Source organism: Abramis brama (assembly GCF_963993115.1).
Source record: "Abramis brama genome assembly, chromosome: 1".
Taxonomy (NCBI): Eukaryota; Metazoa; Chordata; class Actinopteri; order Cypriniformes; family Leuciscidae; genus Abramis; species Abramis brama.
Window position 1 is genome coordinate 21,454,701 of NC_139963.1, and position 20,583 is coordinate 21,475,283.

General features: G+C 39.6%; 2 protein-coding genes across 7 annotated transcripts in view; both read right to left on the reverse strand.

Moving 5' to 3' along the window:
• Window positions 1-260: 260 nt before the first annotated feature.
• LOC311085160 (nuclear body protein SP140-like protein) lies at window positions 261-6,882 on the reverse strand. Of its 6 annotated transcripts, none has more exons than XM_084117597.1 (14): window positions 6,612-6,880; window positions 6,414-6,494; window positions 6,196-6,329; window positions 5,867-5,920; window positions 5,736-5,769; window positions 5,349-5,615; window positions 5,027-5,160; window positions 4,864-4,932; window positions 4,643-4,758; window positions 4,458-4,557; window positions 1,849-1,908; window positions 1,605-1,748; window positions 1,371-1,460; window positions 261-600 (listed from the first exon to the last, which is right to left on the reverse strand). In XM_084117597.1, the coding sequence occupies exons 1-13, from the start codon at window positions 6,706-6,708 to the stop codon at window positions 1,380-1,382; spliced, it is 1,371 nt and encodes a 456-aa protein (XP_083973723.1). In that variant the 5' UTR covers window positions 6,709-6,880; the 3' UTR covers window positions 261-600; window positions 1,371-1,379. The 6 variants fall into 6 exon arrangements, with proteins under 6 accessions (XP_083973723.1, XP_083973721.1, XP_083973722.1 ...); XM_084117595.1 differs by having other exon boundaries at window positions 4,643-4,761; window positions 6,612-6,865; XM_084117596.1 differs by having other exon boundaries at window positions 261-1,460; window positions 6,612-6,882.
• Window positions 6,883-11,673: 4,791 nt separating this feature from the next.
• Window positions 11,674-20,583, reverse strand: part of LOC311085213 (uncharacterized protein) — a 13,123-nt gene continuing 4,213 nt past the window's right edge. The window contains exons 5-8 of the mRNA XM_084117647.1: window positions 17,061-17,120; window positions 16,839-16,940; window positions 12,017-12,153; window positions 11,674-11,868 (exon numbers count right to left, since the gene is read on the reverse strand). Coding sequence (XP_083973773.1) covers window positions 11,815-11,868; window positions 12,017-12,153; window positions 16,839-16,940; window positions 17,061-17,120 — 353 coding nt within the window. The 3' untranslated portion in view covers window positions 11,674-11,814. The remainder of the gene's footprint in view (window positions 11,869-12,016; window positions 12,154-16,838; window positions 16,941-17,060; window positions 17,121-20,583) is intronic.

Below are 20,583 nucleotides of genomic sequence, written 5' to 3' on the forward strand. Positions count from 1 at the left end.
GTGTCGCTGTTGGACACTGTTACTTTACATAAACGAGTGACTTTTAACTTTTTTAAGGTGCAATATGTATGATTTTTGGATTAAAATATCCAAAAACCACTAGAACAGAGTTATATATTTTGTTCCCAGATGTTTCCAAAAAAATTTAAATCCAGAGAAATAAGCAATTTTTACCAGGACACAGACAGTCATTGTGTCGCCTATCAGTGACGCCATACCTGCAAAACCCTTGATTTTTCAGAAACCATGGAAACACCAAAAACGCTTTAATATATGTTTTATTAGACAAGGGAACAACTGTTTGGATATACTTATAGACAGAAAACTAATCATTGTTATATAGCTCAACACAGTTAGTCTAGTTTGAATCGCTGTTTTCTTGATTTTCCACGAGTACCATGATACGTACCAAAATAAAGCTGCATCTGATTATGTTATGTTAACCACTTGACAAAATAGTGTTTTTCTCTGAGGCATGGTAAAAAACGTTTATTCAAACCTCTTTCAGCAGCTGTCGGGGACGAGTAGAGTGCAGTCTAGACCAGGGTAGGCTAACTTCAGTCCTAGCGAGCCTCTGTCCTGCAGAATTCAGCTCCAACCCTGATCAAACACACACAAACAAGCTAATCAAGGTCTGAAGGATTGCTGGAAAGATACAGACAGGTGAGTTTTTATCAGGGTTGGAGCTAAACTCTGCAGGACTGAGGCTCTCCAGGACCAACTTTGCCACCCCTGGTCTGTGGTTTAAAAGTTGCAGATGTCCTGATCAGTGTGCACACACGATGATGGACAAGAGTCATAGTCCCATATTCAATTTGAATTAAGTCCTTCAACTGTGCTCTCAGAGTTAGTTATATTTATAAAGAGCCTTGGAGTAATCTCCCACCACAGGTGTAGGCTAATCCACGTTTTGAGAGTTGGGTCACTCTCCCACTTTTTACAGTAGATAAATCTTACTGTATATTTATGCCACTTTGGCATAGCGATCTTGAATACAGCTACAAGTTATCGCGCTACAAAACCTTCAGTCATGAATGATCACGTCTGCCTGCTAATCGCTGATTGGCTAAAAGTGCGTGGTCGTCGGCGACGTCAACAACACCAACGCCAGCTGACTCTGCGTGGGCCTCTGTGTGTCATGATGACTGCTTTTATGGAGTACATACACACTTGAGTTTTGTTTATTAACCAATTAGACTATAATATTTTGATGCTTGAAAAATGCCAAACCAGCCAAAATTTTGTCCACCCGCCCAAATTCAAAACCACCCAATCTGGCAACACTGGCATAGAGTTGCATTTCAGTCACCTCTAACCAAAGCTCACAAAGAGAAACATTTACAGTGGGTGTAGAAACAAATTCAACCCACAGCATGATGTTATAGGAGCTTGAAGACTGTTTTAAACTCCTTCTTGAATACATCCTTCAGCCTAGAGGTCATTCTACTGGAGTCATTATCCTACAGAGAAGAGAGAGAGAGAGAGAGAGAGAGAGAGGGGGGGGGGGGGGATTAGAATTTAGGATATATAAGACAACATTGCAAAAAAAAGTTAAGAGACTTTCAACATTGGAAAAACTTGCATAAATTTTAAGTAAAACTCACTGTAGTGGAGGTGCAAAACTTGTTGAAAATTTGGCTAATATCTGAGACAAACTCTTGCACTGTTTTATAATCGTTATTCTCCAGCTCCAGCTTCACTCTGCCCAGCATCATGGGACCACAAATGTTCTTACTGTATCCTGGAACCTGAACACCAGCAGTGCAGACGTCACATGCATGTACATCACATATAAGACCTTTAAATAATGACAAAGAGACAGATAAAGCTGCTAAAGATGAGATTTACATTAGTGCAGGGGTCAGTCATGCAGTCATGTAGCAGTTGTAACAGCAAACACTGGCAGTGCTGGAAAAACAAACAAAAAACAGACAGTGTTAAAACAGTGTAGCGTATGTTCGTCATCTGTCACTGTATCATGATCACACTTGACAACATTAAAAGCCAGGTGTAAAAGCATTCAAGACCCACTCAAATTAGATCACTATAAAATAGATGCTGATCGCATTAAATCAAGGTGTAAATTCAATTTAGCCTTTATAATCTCCATTCAGCTACGCAAGTAATATGAAATGAGGTTATGCTTTACTTTCTCTGCTTCCAAAACTGCACTATGATGGTTTACTCAACTGATCAAACATATTATTTAATTATTTCACTGGATTACACTTGGAATCTTGTTTTCCTCATTTCTCTCACCAAACACAGCGCTGTTATCAGACATGTTTCAGTTAATGCAACCTTATGTAATTTGGCAATTTGCATTTTGCCAGGATATGTGTGATCGGATATCTAAACGATCACACAGGAGTCAAACTGGATGAAGGTATAAATGCCATCTGGCTAAAAATATCCAATTAAAGATAAATATAGTAAATATAGATAATATATTTTTTTTCCTACTATGGAAGTCAATGAGACCAGAAACTATCTGGTTACTGACATTCTTCTAAATATCATCCTTTCTGTTCAGCAGAAGAAAGAAATTCATACAGGTTTGAAACAACATGAGGGTGAGTATATGATGACAGAATTTTCATTTTAAAGTGGAGTATCCCTTTAAGACACTAATGCCTGGTTTCACAGACAAGTGAATGCATGACTAGACTAAAATGCATGTTGAGCTGCTTTAACTGAAAGCAACTTCCATCTTAAAAAAATATCAGTGGCATTTTTTTGTCTCAAGATTAACGCCAGTAATGTTTTTATAAGGCACGTTTATAAAAGCTACTTGAATGCCCCAGTTGAGCTAAGGCCTAACGGTACGTTCACACGGGGCGTCAGCGTCAACGCTTCCCATTGACTTTGAATGGGTGACGTCAAGCGTTGCCGAAAAGAATTGTGGATCCGTCGGCGGCGCTTCACTGGCGTTGCTCGCGGCAGAAGTTGAGAATTTTTCAACTTCTGCCGCGAGCAACGCCAGTGAAGCGCCGCCGACGGAAGCGTCAGCCAATCAGATCGCTCTATGCAAATACAGTAGCCAGGCGGCAGCCAATCACGTTCATCCTGTTCAAGAGCAGCAAACTGAGGATAAATTTTAAAATGGAGGAGAAACTAATTATTGCGGTGGGCAATCACCCGGTCCTTTATGACCATTGAATGACAATGAAGCTTGTTGTTGAGTTCCTGTCTAATTTCATTGGCTGACGCTGCTATGACCATGGCGTCAGTGCCAAACTTCAGCCACGCCTTCCGTCAAGCGTTGACGCTGACGACCCGTGTGAACGTACCGTAATCCTTGATTAATCTAAGCCCTGTCTGTGAAACTAGGCCTACAGGAGGTAGACAATTTAGGTCACAGTTACAATAACTTAAAGGTACCCTACACTATGTAACTTTTTTTGTTCAAATTGACAAAATGTAAACAATGAGTCAATACGTCATAACAGTAAATCTGGGTAAGACAAAACCTTGTTTATATTTTAGACCTGTTGGGATAGTTTTTGCGGGAAACTGCGTACATATTGCACGTCATTCGTCATATCCGTAAATAGAGAAGTTGCTCTGGCTACTTTGATGTGTGTATGGTGTGGGACGGCATAACGGGTTAGTCATAACGAACGAGAAAGGTTGACATGGAGCAGGTAAATGTTGAACCTCCGGGAATCACACATTTAAAAAAATAAAAAGTGTAGAACAGAGGAGAGTCTGCTGGCAAAAAGAGAATGTGACAGAGCGTGTAATGAAATGAGAATCAACAGTGGCTTAGCTTTTCGGTGATGATGAGAACTGAGGGATTGGAAATGTTGTAAGTGACGCGGAGATAGTGTTTTTATCACTCAACAGGTGAGTAAGGTATTTTATTGAACAGATAAACTGCCATATGTAGCTCTCCAACAGAGTTCATTGTAAAGTTGTGAAGGGTCATTTCATTATGGTTGTTGTAGCTGTGCTGGAATTTATTTTAAAGGAAGTACCGTGTCTATTAATGGGTAAAGCTACAGTAACGTCTTCAGCTAATAGCTTGAGATCCTTTCCATATAAACTGGTTATATCTCTCATTAGTAGTGAATATATTATGAGCACTAAGGTAATCTCTCTCTGTCTTTTTATATATATGAGAAAGAACCATATTCATCTGCACACTCACGGAGAGCCGAAGCAAAACCAAAACCATGTTCTTCCACAAAATGCATATAGTTTTGTTTTTTAACCGCTATAGAGGCCAAAAGTTACATAGTGTACCTTTAAAGACACTAAAGAGACCTTTCTACGAACTCTGAAAAACACCAGGAGAAAGATGCTGAAGGCTCCCTGATCACCTGTGTGAACATGCCATATTCCTGCTGCAGGAGGCATGAGGACTGCAGATGTGAACAGAGCAATAAACTGCAATGTCTGTAATGTAAGATGCCTAAGACAGTGCTACAGGGAGACAGGAAGGACATCTTTTTTACCAGTGAGTACTGAGAGACTGGACTGCTCAAAACGTCCTTTTGGGTCTTTCGACAGGAATCCTCCATATTCTTTATCACACAGAATGTGCAGCTCCACTGGCTTCAGTACAGACAAAACACACAATATTACACAAGTCAACTGTTTATCTTGTCTAGACCAGGTAAAGGTTTTCTCTCTCTCTCACCCAGGTGAGTCTTCATCTACAGCTGGTAGGTGACAGTGTGAATGAAAAGCTCGTGGACATTCGTCACAACACACGAGATCTCCCTCAGAGTCACACACGAAACACACGTCATCATTCTGCTGGGACAAGAGTTCATAAAGAAATAAAACATTTAATGAATTCTGAAAAGTTTGGTGGTCATGCTGATATTCTGACATGGTTATTCTGAGATGATGTCTTACTAGATATTGATCTGGTTCTTCACAAATCTCACAATCACAGTTTATCATATGCAGTTCCAAAACTCTTTTCTGTAAAGAATGTGAGAACACAATGTTTTAAATGTGAATTTTTCTGACACAATGACATTTTTTTCTTTCTTTCTTTTTTTTTTTTTTTTTTTACCATTATAAGTTTTCCTAAAGGAATCCCATAGGCCACAATGTCTTTCCTCCATCTTCCATCTGGTTTGTTCAATCTGATGAAATCCCCTGGGCTCAGCCAGGAGTTCTCTGTTCTTATGCATCTCCCACAATGCCCTGAGATAAAGACAAATCTGCGTGCTAAAGTCCTGTACCACTGCAGTCAAGCACTATATTCACATTCATTGTCAATATGCAAGAGAAAACCTGATAACTTTCTTAAGAAACAGATTTTCTAGCTAGAAATGTAAAACACTGACAACATATTCATAGCAATTATTATGAAAGCATTCCCACTCACACACCTTTGGCAAAGCGACATTTGTGCAGGATGCCAGAGCCAGAACCGCAAGTAACAGGTAGGGTTGGACCTTCAAATACGCTCATGTCAATACCATCATCATCAAGATCAAAAACGTCACTGACATCATCGCTGTCAGCATCACCACCATCATCATCCTCACCACCATCATCATCATCACCATCATCATCATCATCATCATCACCATCATCATCATCATCATCACCACCATCATCATCATCTTGATTGTCATTGATCTTCTCATCTGATTCTACAACAAATACACAAACATTTAGGAAACAAAATATTTTCTTAAATATCTTTCTGAATAACTGTTGTAAGATTTTATTTAAAGGAATATTTATTTTCTATTAAACAAAAAAATTCTCACCCTGTTGTTCCAAACCCACAGGGCTCGTTTTCTTCTGCAGAACATAAAATGAGAAATGTTGATGAACATCTAGGTCACTCTTAACTTACAGTAAGTCACATTTGAAAGGTTAACTCCAATAGCAGCCAAACCTGTGCGTCCTGAACCTTGCTTTTTTTAAAACTTTTAGATGAAAGAAAGCCATCCTATGAATAGAAAATAGCACAAAGTTATAATATGTCATAAACATATTTAAATATGTCATCATTAGTTTTATGTTGTCTTCCCTGTGTCCGTTTTATATCAGGGAACTGTTATTTAACTGGAATTTCTCAAATGAATTCCGACTCACTAATCACCAAGGCCATGATTAAAAAAAAAAAAAAAAAAAAAAAAAAAAAAAATGCTAATTATAATTGCTCTCAAGTGTATTAGTTGAAACTGTTAGTATTGATTAATTATTAAAACCGATCTTATGTACCTCTATGAGTTTCTGGAGTGAAATCCCATTGCTAAAGATGCTGGTTTTCCACTTTTTGTTCCTTTCCTTTTCTCCAAACCTTTCAAACTCAGTGGGCTTGAACCACTGGCCTTCACTGAAGATGCACTCCTGTTCTAAGGACAGAGATGATCCAGAATTATAATCTCGAGACATTCAACAACTTAGCTCCTCATAAACAGAAACGTTTCTGCACCTACTGTTATTATATTTCTTCAAATGCAAGATGCCCTCTTTATAACCACATGTAACAGGAAGTTGAGAATTGTTTTGTCCCGATTCTGAAACAAGTACAATCAAATCAGTTAGCGTAAAGTGCACCTCTTCATATTTCAAAGGACATGCCTGATTTATTATACTGTATTGTCATTTTATTAGTAAAAATGCTTTAGACTCACTGGGGCACTTTTGTCTCTTGGCTTGTTTCTTCTTCTCTGATGTGGAGAGGGAGGACGATCCCCTCAGCTGTCTCTTCTTACAGTTTTGTTTCTCCATCTTCCTCTTTTTATCCCTTGATGTCCTTTATTTCTAACGCTGTTCTTACTCAGCCATATACTAAAATGCTCTCAACGAGTGATTTCATGAAGGGGGCTGTCGTATTTTCTGCATTATTTGAACAGCAGGAAGTGGACGGGTTCCTCCACGGTGAGTTGCCTCCCTCTCACATTCACATGAAACGAAACTCAAGGTTGCTTTTTGGTCCGCCTTTATTAAAGATACACACCTGCTCTAAAGGCGGTTTATTCAACCATTACTGGAATGACTTCTGGATGCTCTAGAATTATGATCTCTTGCAACTGAGTGAAAAATAAAACCATAAAAACAACAGATGAGAAAGGATATCATTTTTGGCTCGTCCACAGAATGCAAATATTTTCCAGAACCTTTTAATGGAAATGGTTTTTCAAAGCAGCATTGTAATACTTAAAAAAAAAGATTTAATTAGCATGCTGACATTAATAACTCTATTACTGTAGTCCTATTTCACAAACAAACAAACATGAACAAACAACATCAAGATTCTATACGGAGCCTTGCCTAAAGCGACATGGTAGTGGAAAAATAGGGTTTTTTTCAAATCTTTTGCGTTCTCTCGCAAAACCTTTGCATTCCCTGCAAAGTTGGCAATATATTCACAGATTTAAACCTCCCGGATCAATAACTCGTGAGCTAAACGTTGTTAAAACACAAATGACACCTATTTCCAATCATAGAAATATAGACAACGATCGAGCTACAACCCAATTTTCCTTAAAACAAGCTTCATTGCCTAATATAAATGGATAGCCTAATATAAAAAAAAAAAATCTAATAACCGTAAAGTCATTGATTTAGTTTCATAATAAATAATCATTAAAATTATGCATTTATATCAAACTAAGTGTTGTAGTATAACCAGCAGGAGAGCAGTGATGTGTGAACTGAATTTGGTCACAGTGTTACAGTGAAGTTATTGAATATTTTGCATAATATGAAATATGCAAAAGGGTTTTGAGTTTTGCACTTTGCAGACAGTCCCTTCGGACTTGTCTCAGCCGCCTGCTCATAGAGACCAATTATTATAAAGCTGTTTTGAGGAAAATTGGGTCGTAGCTCATTGTCTACGTTTCTATGACTGGAAAAAAAGGTGTCATTTGTGTTTTAGCTCACGAGTTATTGATCCGGGAAGTTCGAATCTGTGAATTTATTGCCAACTTTACTGAACTCATTGAGTTAAGCACTGACTGCATTTCTTTATATTTGAGTCCACGTTCAAACAGAACTTAGAGCCCTGCACGGGCCTCAAATTTAGGCCCGAGCCCGGCCCTGGCCCGAGACGCTCAGGCCCTAGCCCGACCCGTGTCCGACAGCTCATCAGAATTATCAGCCCGAGTCCGACCCGAGCCCGTTTTTTTTTTTTTTTTTTTTTTTTCATTACACAGCGGCAGCCTGCCCTATTTGCACTTTTTGCAGCCATTAAATTAGCTCAGTTTTGTTAGTTATGTTTCTTTGTTAGTTATGTAAATTAATGTTTCTTTTCATTTCTTTATTAGGTTAATTTAGACAAATGTTTGGAGCATTTTTATTTTTAAATGACGACCAAGCAAACCGAGCCGACAGCAACAAAAAAAATGTTTGATCAATTGAGCCTCTCAAATCAACGCTATAATACTTACTTGTCTACAATAATCAATAGATATAAAAAACTTCAAGCATATCACACAGACAGTTAGTTTAATAAATGTTTATTTATTAAACCACAGTGAGTAATTTTTTTTAATACTGAGGCAGGCTCAGGCTGCTCGCAACAGCGCTTGCAAACGAAATGAGCAATAGCCTATAAACAAATTAAATTAAATAAATTAAAAACAAACTTGCAGATTATCTTACCTCAAAAATGCACCACAGAACATGGCCATTCTTTTTTCCAGTGGTTTCCAACAGTTAAACGAAAACAAAGTCCAATCAAACGAAAAACATCAGAGGTTTCCAACAGTTAAACGAAAACAAAGTCCAATCAAACGAAAAACATCAGAGGTTTCCAACAGTTAAACGAAAATAGTCCAATCAAACGAAAAGTTAGAACAGTCTCTAACAGAGCATCGTGGAGAAAAAGAATAGCTAAGCATCCACAGTGGAAGGTTTTTACCCAATCCTCCTTTCTTCTATCACAAATTTTTCTCACGCACGCGATTTTTCTCTTAATATTCTCCATTATTTGCACATGAGGTGAATCGTGAGTCGCGCTGATGGGAAACCTTCTGTGTGCGTGAGACAGACTGTCATGTCAGTCTTATGTCAATTATAAGATTAGCTGATGCCTGATGGCTATAATGGCCAGTATTTAAAACACGTTTTAAGTGCAGGGCACGTCCAGTTCCCGCGCGCGAGCAGAGAGATTCGCGCTCGGCACATTATATTCCGTGTGCGAGCAGAGAGATTCGCGCTCGCGCATTATATTAATGTAGCCTACTTTCACAATAATGCGCTCTCGACATTTGACAGGAAAATAACGCCATAAGTTATGAGGTTACGAAATTTCTTTCTATGTTTGTTTTTTTATCGTCAACGTCAACTTCTCATATTTTTTTTAATTAATGTCTAAAAATATAAAAAGCAGGATAACCCAAAAAAGGCCCGAGGCCCGGCCCACATTTTAACTATGACGTGAAAATTGGTACGAAAGCCCGGCCGTAGGGGCGTAAAAAAGTCGGGGCCCGTCGGGCTCGGGCTGAAATGCAGGGCTCTAAACAGAACCGCTCCCTTGTTTACGTACGGAGCTCTGAAACACTGCCAGCGGGACATTAAACAGAAAGTGTTTGATGAGCTCATAACAGGTTTTGCGAGGGAACGCAAATATCTTTGCAAGAGAACGCACGAGGAGACACAAAGTTTCTCGGGGGACACAGACGTCTTCTGATATAATAACGCAAAAGATTTAGAAAAAAAATTCTCCCATCCTAATTTTTTTCCACCGCACCATGTCCCATTAGGTGGTCTGTAATATTCCTTATCCCTCTATGGAACTAATTATGAAATCACAGCTAGAAAAAAATACATTATATTTGACATATATTTTAGACAAAATAATTTTCAAAATCTGACATTTGACCTTTTAATAATAATGAATAATTTCTGAACATTGACTCCCGGTCTTCATTCACCTTTTTCTCATGGTTTCTCAATAGAATTCATAAAAGTATAGAATAGAATAGCATAGTTCTAATAGGGGCACATTGTAAAGCAGTGTTACAACATTCCCCACCTGTGCAACTGGGATTTAAACCCTACTATAGTGTCTTCTGCTGGTTAGATCAGCATTAAAGAACTATCTCAACAGTTCAATAACAGATTGGAGATTCAAATAATATAATTATAATAATAATATCAGATTTGTCTAATTTTAAATAAACACAAAAAACAGAGATGAAAAATTAACATAAGTAAGAAATTTACTTTTGCTATGCTTAAATAAATGTTCAGTGATATCTTCCAAAGATTTCTGAATTTTGGCGCATTTATTTCTCTATATAGAGTTGATATGGCAACTAGTAAATACACTAAGTTTCATCATGCTAGCATGTGTGGAAATATTTAAATGTTACAACTAACCCCGCATTAGGTTGTGCCCCGCTCACCCCTACACTATTTTTGGCAAATTGCCTGAATCTTCACACATTCAAATGCATTTTCACTACTGAAAGTCAGTGAAAAGGTCGTAGTGTTTCAAAAAAGCATTAAAAGGCATTATTAACATTCCATTTCATCTTGTATTACTATATTTCATTTGGAATGTCATTCGCATGTGAAAATGTCAAACACTTGACACAAATTCAGATGCAATTTCACTGCCTGGAAAATAGTGAAACCATGTCTCAGTGTTTAAAACAATCATTGAAACATTGTTTCTTTCTTGGAATTCCAAAGCAATGATTGTAGCACAAGTGAAAAATCAACAAGACTCTTCTTTTTCAGTGTAGCCCAGACTTTCCACATGTAACTTGATTTTGGAGCATTTGCTTGTCAGTGTAGTGAGGCCAATAGGCAGTGGCATTTTTCCTGACCTCTGTATGGATCACATTTTCCAGACTGGGATAGGATAATACCCAAATGCCTGACTTCCACGACAATCTGTGACTCCTGAATTCTTTATCTCTGCCATCGCCCTCACTGCTTCCTGGGCTGTTTAAGCGTGGGGCAGGGCCCAATGTGAGGTACTGGAAGCATGTTATTTTTCTAATTGAATTTATATGTATTTATAGTCTGAACTCACAGTGGAGCCTTGACCTCATGCAATCTACATGTGCAGCATGTGCTAATGTCTCCATTTCCTTTTTGCCAAAAATGTGAAGCACATGATTTTAATTTTATTAAAGGGATGTCACATGATACTAAACTGTATTTGTTTTGGTTGAATATTATTATTGTGTTTAAAATGCAAATTTCTATGTATACACCAGAGGGTTACAATCTTTCCATTTTTTTATTTGAAATGTGGTAAAAAATAAAATAATAATAATAAAAAAAAGCTTATTTGTTAGTTCATGTTGGTAGATGCCTAACAAAGTAAACCTTTGTAAAGTGTTACCATGAGTTGCCTATAAATAGAACAAAAATATGAAAATTTATTTATTTTATGTGACATGGTGGACATGCTTGACAAATCTTGTTAAGGTTGAATAAAAAAAAACAAATAATTAATGTTACATGAAAATAGAATTTGCTAAAATTTGAACATGGCTCAAAGATCATGCAAATTGGACAGTTCACTATTATTTTGAGGTAATAATAAGCTTTGGATTTATTTATTTATTTTTATTTAGATGTGATTTATTTCTTGTGAATGGGAAAACAGGAATTGTATTATGGTGAAGTTATGGTGTTAATAGATTTTTGTTGATTTGATACTTTATTTATAATTAGCCTTCAATATCTAAGTTTCTTATGAAACAGTGCTGCCCTCTTCAAAGATAACAATGTAACATAATAGGGAAGCTTTATTTCACACTATAACAATCCATTCATTGACAGACATTATTAAAAGTGGAACAAAATTCGTTGATTTATGAGCTCAGTATACTGAGTCATTTAAAATGCTGAATAAATTATGCATGGGACATATCATTTACGCAAGATAAATTTTCCATTAACTTTAGGCATCTTCAAAATTTCAAGCTGAAAAGAAAAATAAACAAGGTTAGAAAAGAATTTCTAGTAGTTTAAGTCAGAAAATTGAAAAGATACTGTTTCATGTTTTGGCTAAATGTATTCAAGTACAGAGACACATTAGCTAATGTGCAAGTTGATCTCTTTTTGTTCTCACCTCTAGAAGACTCTTGAGGGTTTTGCCTTGGCATAATATACTTGTTTTCCAGTTCTTGCATGCTCCTTTTCCACCCTTTCGCGCAAATTTTACAGGGGAGATCATTTCTCCATTGTATTTAATGAAATCCCTTTTTCCTGAGAATAGAGGAGAATTTTAATACAGTAGTATATGTATGTATATGGTAGGTATGTGTAAGTGAAAATGGATAGTATAAATCAGTTCCCGGACCATTTCAAAAGCTACACTCAATGCTGCATGAATAGCACTGAACGTCTTCGTTTCACCAATTTTGAACACGTGCGGCAAACACGGCAAAGAATTTGGCTTAAATAACCTCTGATGATGACTCATCGGAATGCGCATGTCAAAGGCTATAAATAGACGTGTGATGGGGGGTTCTTTTGTCTTCAGAACAACATTGTGTTAGCTTTGTCAGGCAGGAAAGCCTTTCTCACTCTCTTTCTCTACAACGAAAAGAAAAGAGTTGAAAAAAAGAAAAGAAAAAGAGAATTATGTCGAGAGCATAGACTGTAAAAGAATATGGACGTAGTGTCCGTGACGTCACCCGTAGGTTTCTGAAGACCGTTTTTGAAGCCTAAAGTGGGTGTGGCCGACCGTCGCCATCTTGGTAGCGCGTCACTCCCGAATTTATTTATTTTTACAGTCAGACAATGAACTGAGGTAACGTGATGGCTAACAGACAGCAGACAAATGATGTGGCTAATGATGACTAATGACCACAGCAGTGGGAATCCACCTGTCACTCAAAAGTGGACACTCTTAATTATGCAGAAATTTAAGAAATTTAAACGGATGAGTTATAAAAAAAAAATCACCCCTCTCACAGTTGTCATGAAGGGCAAAATTAGCTGTATAGACCAAAGCCACTTTTTGCACCAGGCTGTAAACATGTTTTTTTCTGCTGTAAAGTTGGGCATTTTGATGAATTGCCGTTTAATTCACTTCCGTGTTGGTTTCAAAAGAGAGACAGGAGGTTGCCGCTTGGTCAAGAGATTGGCGAATGGAAGCACTGTGAGTTGCTCTCCATTAAAGAGCGGAAGACGGGTCCTTCCCTTTCTCTCGTTCTCTCTTAAGATCGCGTCGTCCTCCTTTCCACTGCTGAAGCGCACTTTGGTGCTTATTCAGAGCAGGCTGAGGATGTAGGTTCTCTTGTAAATAAAGAAGTGGCTTGGATCTCACGTCTGCAGAGGCCAAGCGCAGATTAAGCGTCCACTATATATGTATATAATGTCAGTGAACTAAGCAGACGGGAGATTCTCTCTTGTTCCTATGATTGCGTGCAAACGAATTGTGTGTATTTGCAAGCTATGATTTAATGATTCTTTGTTGAAACTGCTCTCATATGAAAATTACTATATTCAGCCTTTCTTCCAGGCCGTTTTTACTTGTCAAGTTGATATTTGGCTGCATTTAATTCTGAGAAATGATTTAATAGGCTACTCGTCTGATTTGAAAAGTTAGATGCTTGTATTAATATCTTGTCTGGCTGTTCTTTGGCTACATTTAATTCTGAGGATTTAAATGGCAAAATGGCCATCTGGAGACTTTGAGAACGCCACCTCTGAGAGCTCCTCCTGGGATGAAGCACATGAGGAGTTACTCGAAGTGGTCACTCATGCAGTGGCCAGATTACAGCTAGACTGGCCACAGGAGAAAGAGCAAGTGCTCTGAGTTAGAGCAGTTTTCTGTCCGGTGGCCAGGGTGAGGGGCCTACAAATTACATAAATTACAAATTAAATAGACGACTGGCTGATTTTGGCCCAGTCTCAAAAGTGCTTCAACATTGGATGTCGCTCATCTTGTATATCTGGGGTTGAGACTCAACCTCAAGAAAAGCGTTCTCGCTTCGGCCCACAGAACTACAGTGGAGAAAAAACAATTATTTGATCCCCTGATGATTTTGTAAGTTTGCCCACTTACAAAGAAATAAAGGGTCTATAATTTTTATGGTAGGTTTATTTTAACAGATAGCGACAGAATTTCAACCAAAAAATCCAGAAAAAACACATTATTTAAAGGTTATAAATTGATTAGCATCTGATCGAGTAAAATAAGAATTGGATCCCCTACCAACCAGCAAGATTTCTGCCTCCCACAGATCGTTTATGTGCCCATGTGGAACACTGATTAGTCCTGTCACTTTAAGAAAGTACTTCTAATGTCAGCTCGTAATGTGTATAAAAGACACCTGTCCACAAAATCTGTATGTTCCATTCCAACCTCTCCACCTCCATGGGCAAGACCAAAGAGCTGTCAAAGGACAGTAGGGGCAAGATTGTAGATCTGCACAAGGCTGGAATGGGCTTCAAGACCATCAGCAGAATCTTGGTGAGAAGGAGACAATTGTTGGTGCCATTATTCGGAAATAGAAGAAATATAAAATAACCATCAATCGCCCTCTGACTAGAGTTCCATGCAAGATCTCACCTCATGGGGTAAGGATGATTATGAAAAAGGTGAGGGACCAGCCCAGAAATATACGGGAGGAGCTTGTTAATGATCTCAAGGCAGTTGGGACCACAGTCACCAAGCAAACTATTGGTAACACACTATGCCGCAATGGATTGAAATCCTGCAGTGCCCGCAAGGTCCCCCTGCTCAAGAGGGCACATGTACAGGCCCGTCTGAAGTTTGCCAATGATTCCGAGAAGACTTGGGAGAAACTGCTGTGGTCAGATGAGACCAAAATGGAGCTCTTTGGCATCAACTCAACTCGTCATGTTTGGAGGAAGAGAAATGCTAACCATGACCCCAAGAACACCATCCCTACAGTCAAGCACGGAGGTGGAAACATTATGCTCTGGGGCTGTTTCTCTGCTTAGGGTACAGGACAACTTCACCATATTGAGGGTCTGATGGACAGGGCCATGTACCGTAAATTCTTGGACGAGAACCTCCTTCCCTCAGCCAGAACACTGAAGATGGGTCGTGGATGGGCCTTCCAGCATGACAATGACCCAAAACATACCTCCAAGGCAACAAAGGAGTTGTTTAAGAATCGCTCATGACACTTTAAGGTCTCCAGACCATAATCCTATAGAAAATCTGTGGAGGGAGCCAAAACTTATGGATATGTAAAGAGGAATGGACCAAAATCCCTCCTGAGATGTGTTCAAACCTGGTGACCAACTACGAGAAACGTCTTACCTCTGTGCTTGCCAACAAAGGTTTCTCCACCAAGTACTAAATTATGTTTTGCTTGGGGATCAAATACTTATTTCATTCACTGAAATGCAAATCAATTCATAATCTATATATAATGTGTTTTTATTCTGGATTTTTTGGTTGATATTCTGTCTGTATCCGTTAAAATAAACCTACCACAAAAAATATTGACCCTTCATTTCTTTGTAAGTGGGCAAACGTACAAAATCAGCAGGGGATCAAATAATTATTTTCTCCACTGTATGTATTTAGGGGTTGAATGGGACTCGGTCACCATGCAAGCACAACTGTCTCCCTCCTGCACATGTCGAGTCCATTATAAACACCCTGAATGATATTAGGTTAGGTCAGAAAATTACTTTCCATGACTTTAAAAGAGTTCTAGGTCTTATGGCAGCTGTATCCACGGTGAAACCTTTGGGTCTTCTGCTCATGAGACCGTTTCAGCTGTGGCTCAGAGCCAGCAGATTTCATCCAAGGGCTAATCCCCAGAGGCAAATAAGGCAAGTGCTTCGTGCCCTTTCTAAAAATCCATGCTTGTGGTAAGGGTTACACGCTGTGGGCTTCATACCCTTTCTATGTGGCTCAGACCCCAGTTCCTCACCTTGGGTCCCACTGTAGGTGCGTGTTGTTGTCGCAGGATACTAACAAGTGTTAGTAAACAAGCTCTGATCACCCGCTTCATTTGTGGAGCTAGGCGACTGAGACCACCCGTCAGAGTGAAAATTCCCTCATGGGATTAAGCCGTGGTCCTTGAGGGGCTAGTCAACAACACATTTGAACCACTAGAGTCAACACTGGACAAGGCCCTGGACTGGTCAAGGCTATTGCACACTCACCCCGACTAGCTTCCAAAAGTTAAATTTTCGACTGTACTTCCAGTCATTCTTGAAGCCCTCTGTCCTCCACTGTTCACTACGCCGGAGCAGGAGAAAGTCTAATTACTGTGTCCAGTTCGTGCTGACACTGAGTGTAGCTTTTAAAAGAGAATGTCTGAAAGTTATTTGACTGTAACCCTGTTCCCTGAACAAGCGGAAAGGACTTCGAGGACTGGCTGATTGACATGGATACGGAGTTACTGCCTCACACCCTATCCCACTCTATCCCACCCAGTATTATCTGTTTGTCCTGAATCATCGCTGTTTCAAGACAGCACTAAGGGCACTGTTACACCAGTCCGTCTTTTGTTTATTAATCCACGTTGAAACTTTTTAATCCTGCCTTCAGTCAGTCTGTCTTCATCTTGAGTACGCGTTACATATATAAAATATTTTTCATATATTTTTTATTTTGAAGGTTCAAACTTGTAGGGTCATTAAAAAATATTCTATATTTATTTTTTAATATTCATATAAAAATATAAATTCATTCTAAGGCATAAGTATACATATTTTGTTTCTAATATTTATAAAGAAAAATGTAAGAACTACTTTTTCAGGTTCTACATTTTCAGAAAATTAAAGTTACTATTCATAAAGCATAATTTTCATTTTGAAACATGTGGAGATCAGCACAAAAGAGGATAAATTATATAAAACAATAAAACGCTGTATTGTTATAATGTTCAGAGAGTGCTGTGATTCAGAGGGTGATGCTGCTGCTTTGAAACATTTAAACAGTGAGGGTAACTTACTGTTAAACAGTAAGACTCTGTCCATTGAGGCCTTTTTGTTACCACATGTGACAGGAAGCCATCTCTTGTGTTTAGGCTTATCCCAGAGATTCACTTCTTCCTCTTGGATGATGAGCGTAAAAAGCAAAATTAAAGTGATTAAAATGAAAAAAATAAATAAAAATCAGACATTAAAGTGTTCAGCAAATGTAATTCTACAAACACAAATAGTGCTCTACATACGTAAGGATTGTTTGACAAAAGACTCTGATTCCGTGGTAGAGTCTGGAGAACTCTGAAGATCTGGAGAATTTTTAGAAATACAAAACAGTAAGTTTGCAGACCTCAAACTAATTAAAAAAGAGACAGACTAGATTAACTAATTGTTAACAGTGATGCCATAATTTTTGGTTTCCTTATCATTCGGTCACTATGACGTATGTAATGACTGACAAATAGGAATCTAGCTAGAGAGGCCAATCTACTTTGAGTGAAACTAAACGAGCCAATGCACATTGGTGTGAAATCATTTGCAGCAGCTGCTCTGCCACGCATATATATATAATGTATATAAGGTATCTAATGAGCAGAAGGTGCGATTGCACTTCAGCTTTTTGCTTCGGAGCCGAGCGTTTCGATGCTGTTTAAATCTACTGGGTTGGAATTCAACGAGCAAGCTCTTCAGGACAACCTCTCATGTCTGGTGGGGGCGACACAGCGCGGCAGTGGGGTCGACTTTCTTTCTCTCTCTCTCTCTCTCTCTCTCTCTCTCTTTCTATCTCTTTTTAGAAATCTCTTTAGAATCTCTTTTTTTCCTTGGAGCAAAACAAAAAGTTTTCACAGCTGGTACGGTGTGCCAAGAGCGCTGAAAAGCCGTTCTTATGGCTGGTAAGACTGCCGTGAGAGACAGTGCACGACAGGCTGCACATTCCCTGTCTGTGTCCACTGCGACCATTCCCCTGCATGCTTCAGCACCAAGGAGAGCATTCCCTGAAAGAGCTTACACGGGTGTAGCGTGTCTTTTTAAAGATGTCAATCTACCTATGTATTTCTGGATGCGGTCGTTACCTGGGATCGCGGGATGGTCACGATCGCTGCATCGCGTGTCTGGGCATTGAACATGCTGAAGCAGCGTTCCTGGATGAGTCATGTACCCATTGTGGGAAGATGACCATTTCGGAGCTACGGTCGAGACTCTCATTCCTGCAAAGGGGCGGAGTCCCTGATGGTTCTCAGCCACCCACCCCGGTTCCTTTCTTCCCGAAAGTGCATGAGGAGCTTTCTGGAAAACGATCCAGTTGCTCCTCTTCCCTCACCACCCTTGATGGCGTGGCAGTGGAACGGGCCATTGCCATGCACCTGTGCCCTAACTCCACCTGGCGGGAAGAGCCATGTCTCCCTTCCCGGGCACTCGTCGGACCTAACCGGCAAGGCTTACCAGGCCTGTGGGGAAGCCACCCCTGCCTTACACACTATGGCATTGTTGCAGGTCCATCAGGCCAGTGCACTGAGGGACCTGCATAAGGGTGGTCATGATCCCCATGTTCTCCAGGAACTTCGTGCCGCGACGGACCTCACGCTTCGTGCAACAAAGGTGACCGCACAGTCGGTGGGTCGTGCGATGTCCAGGAACGCCATCTCTGGCTGTGTCTTGCCGACATGAGGGAGACCGACAAGGTCAGGTTTCTTAACTCCCGTGTCCCAGACCGGCCTCTTCGGCGACACGGTCGAGAACTTTGCCCAGTAGTTCTCGGCTGTACAGGAGCAGACTGAGGCGATCAGACACATCCTGCCGCGGTGGTCTGCTGCTGCCTCCACCCAACCGTCCGCAGCTCCTCAGTCTAGTCGTCACAGAGGGAATCCTCCTGCCCTTGCTCCCGCGCTGCAGCAGCAGCCTCCACCTAAGCAGTGCCGAGGAACCTGTCGCAGGCAGGCCACCCAGCCCATCCCAGCCGCAAAGAGGGGCGGCAAAGCCAAAGGTAATCGTGTTCGATAGGGTCCGTGCTTTCCTTCTTGCAGCAAGGGTTGGAGCGAGGGCTGTCTCCCTCCACCCTCAAAGTTCATGCTGCCGCTATTTCAGCCTACTACAACCACATAGATGGCAAAACAGTAGTAAAGCACGACCTGGTCGTCAGGTTCCTTAGGGGGGCGAGACGGTTAAATCCTCCTCCATACCCTCTTGGGACCTTTCCCTGGTGCTTCGAGCACTCCAGGATTCTCCCTTTGAGCCTTTGCAATCAGCAGACTTAAAGCTTCTGTCCATGCAGACTTAAAGCTTCTGTCCATGCAGACTTAAAGCTTCTGTCTATGAAGACTTTTCTGCTGGTTGCACTAGCCTCCATGAAGAGGGTAGGGGACCTGCAAGCATTTTCGGTCGACAAATCGTGCCTGGAGTTCGGGCCGGGTGACATCCATGTAGTACTGAGACCCCGGCCTGGCTATGTGCACAAGGTTCCTACCACTCCCTTCAGGGACCAGGTGGTGAACCTGCAAGCGCTGCCCCTGGAGGAGGCAGACCCAGCCCAGGCTTTGCTCTGTCCTGTCCGCGCTCTGCGACTGTACATGGACAGAACTCAAAGCCTCAGGACCAGTGATGTAGACAGGGCAGGGGCCATGGGGGCACTGCAAATCTTATGATGTTTATCTGACGTTCCACACTTTAAAAGCTGTAAATATCAGAGGTGGAGGTCTTGAGTTACGTGACTGCACGCAAATTTAAAGATTTCTAATAAATGAAGAAAATTACTTGACTTTGATTAAATTTATAGTATTTTTTCTCAAGTCAGTGCTGTACCACATGACTCAATAATTATTTTATAAGAATTGTAATTAGACGTAAAAAATAAATAAATAAATAAATAATAATAACAACAATAATTGCGACATTAGCTAATATACAAACTGCAAGCCACGGAACCAGCGGTGCCGGCGCCTCTGATCAGAGTCTTCGTGCTACATGACGCTGTTCAAGCACAAAACAATACAGGAGTAGAGGAGAATCTACGAATATTGTTTGTTTGGATTTATACACTGTGAAATGGACCATATTCATAAAAAGAATTTTGGTGTATGCACAATTTGCAACCCGGACATGGTATATAACTGTCCCTTTGGGATAATTTCTCATAATATCTAGATATAATGAAGATATTTGATGTTGAGTTTTCATGCTGTCTGAAACATAAAATAGATGGTGTTTTACTTCAAATATCTTGCATTTTTGCAATGTTGTGTGGCACAATCTGGCTAATTTCTTATATTTTGTGTCAAGCAAAGTGAACAGTATGAGTCTCAAATTAAATTTAGTGTATAATGTATGTTTTCTATGAAGATAGAATTCACAGAAGTTAGTGACAAAACGTCATGACATCCAGATACATTCTCAAATAAAAAACACAAATATAAATAGCAATGCAAATGAAATATTACTAAAATGTATAATAGCCTATATAAAAATAAATAATACTAAAATAACACTGGACTAATTAAGCTATTCTACACTGTTTTTATAAGATTCGTATAATTCTCATGTAGTTAAACTAAAGGTACCCTTTTGAAAAAGTAGCTATCTAACAGAAAGTATGGATATATTATATTAAATTGTCTATTCATCTATGCAAATTTACTGGAACTGCTACTATGCAAGTTTAATAGGATGTGGATACAAGCTATTATTATTGTATTTAATTAATAAAGTTAAATTAATTAATTGTGTATTTATTATATGAATAATATACTTCTGCATTTGTATAAATAAGGCTGTTCT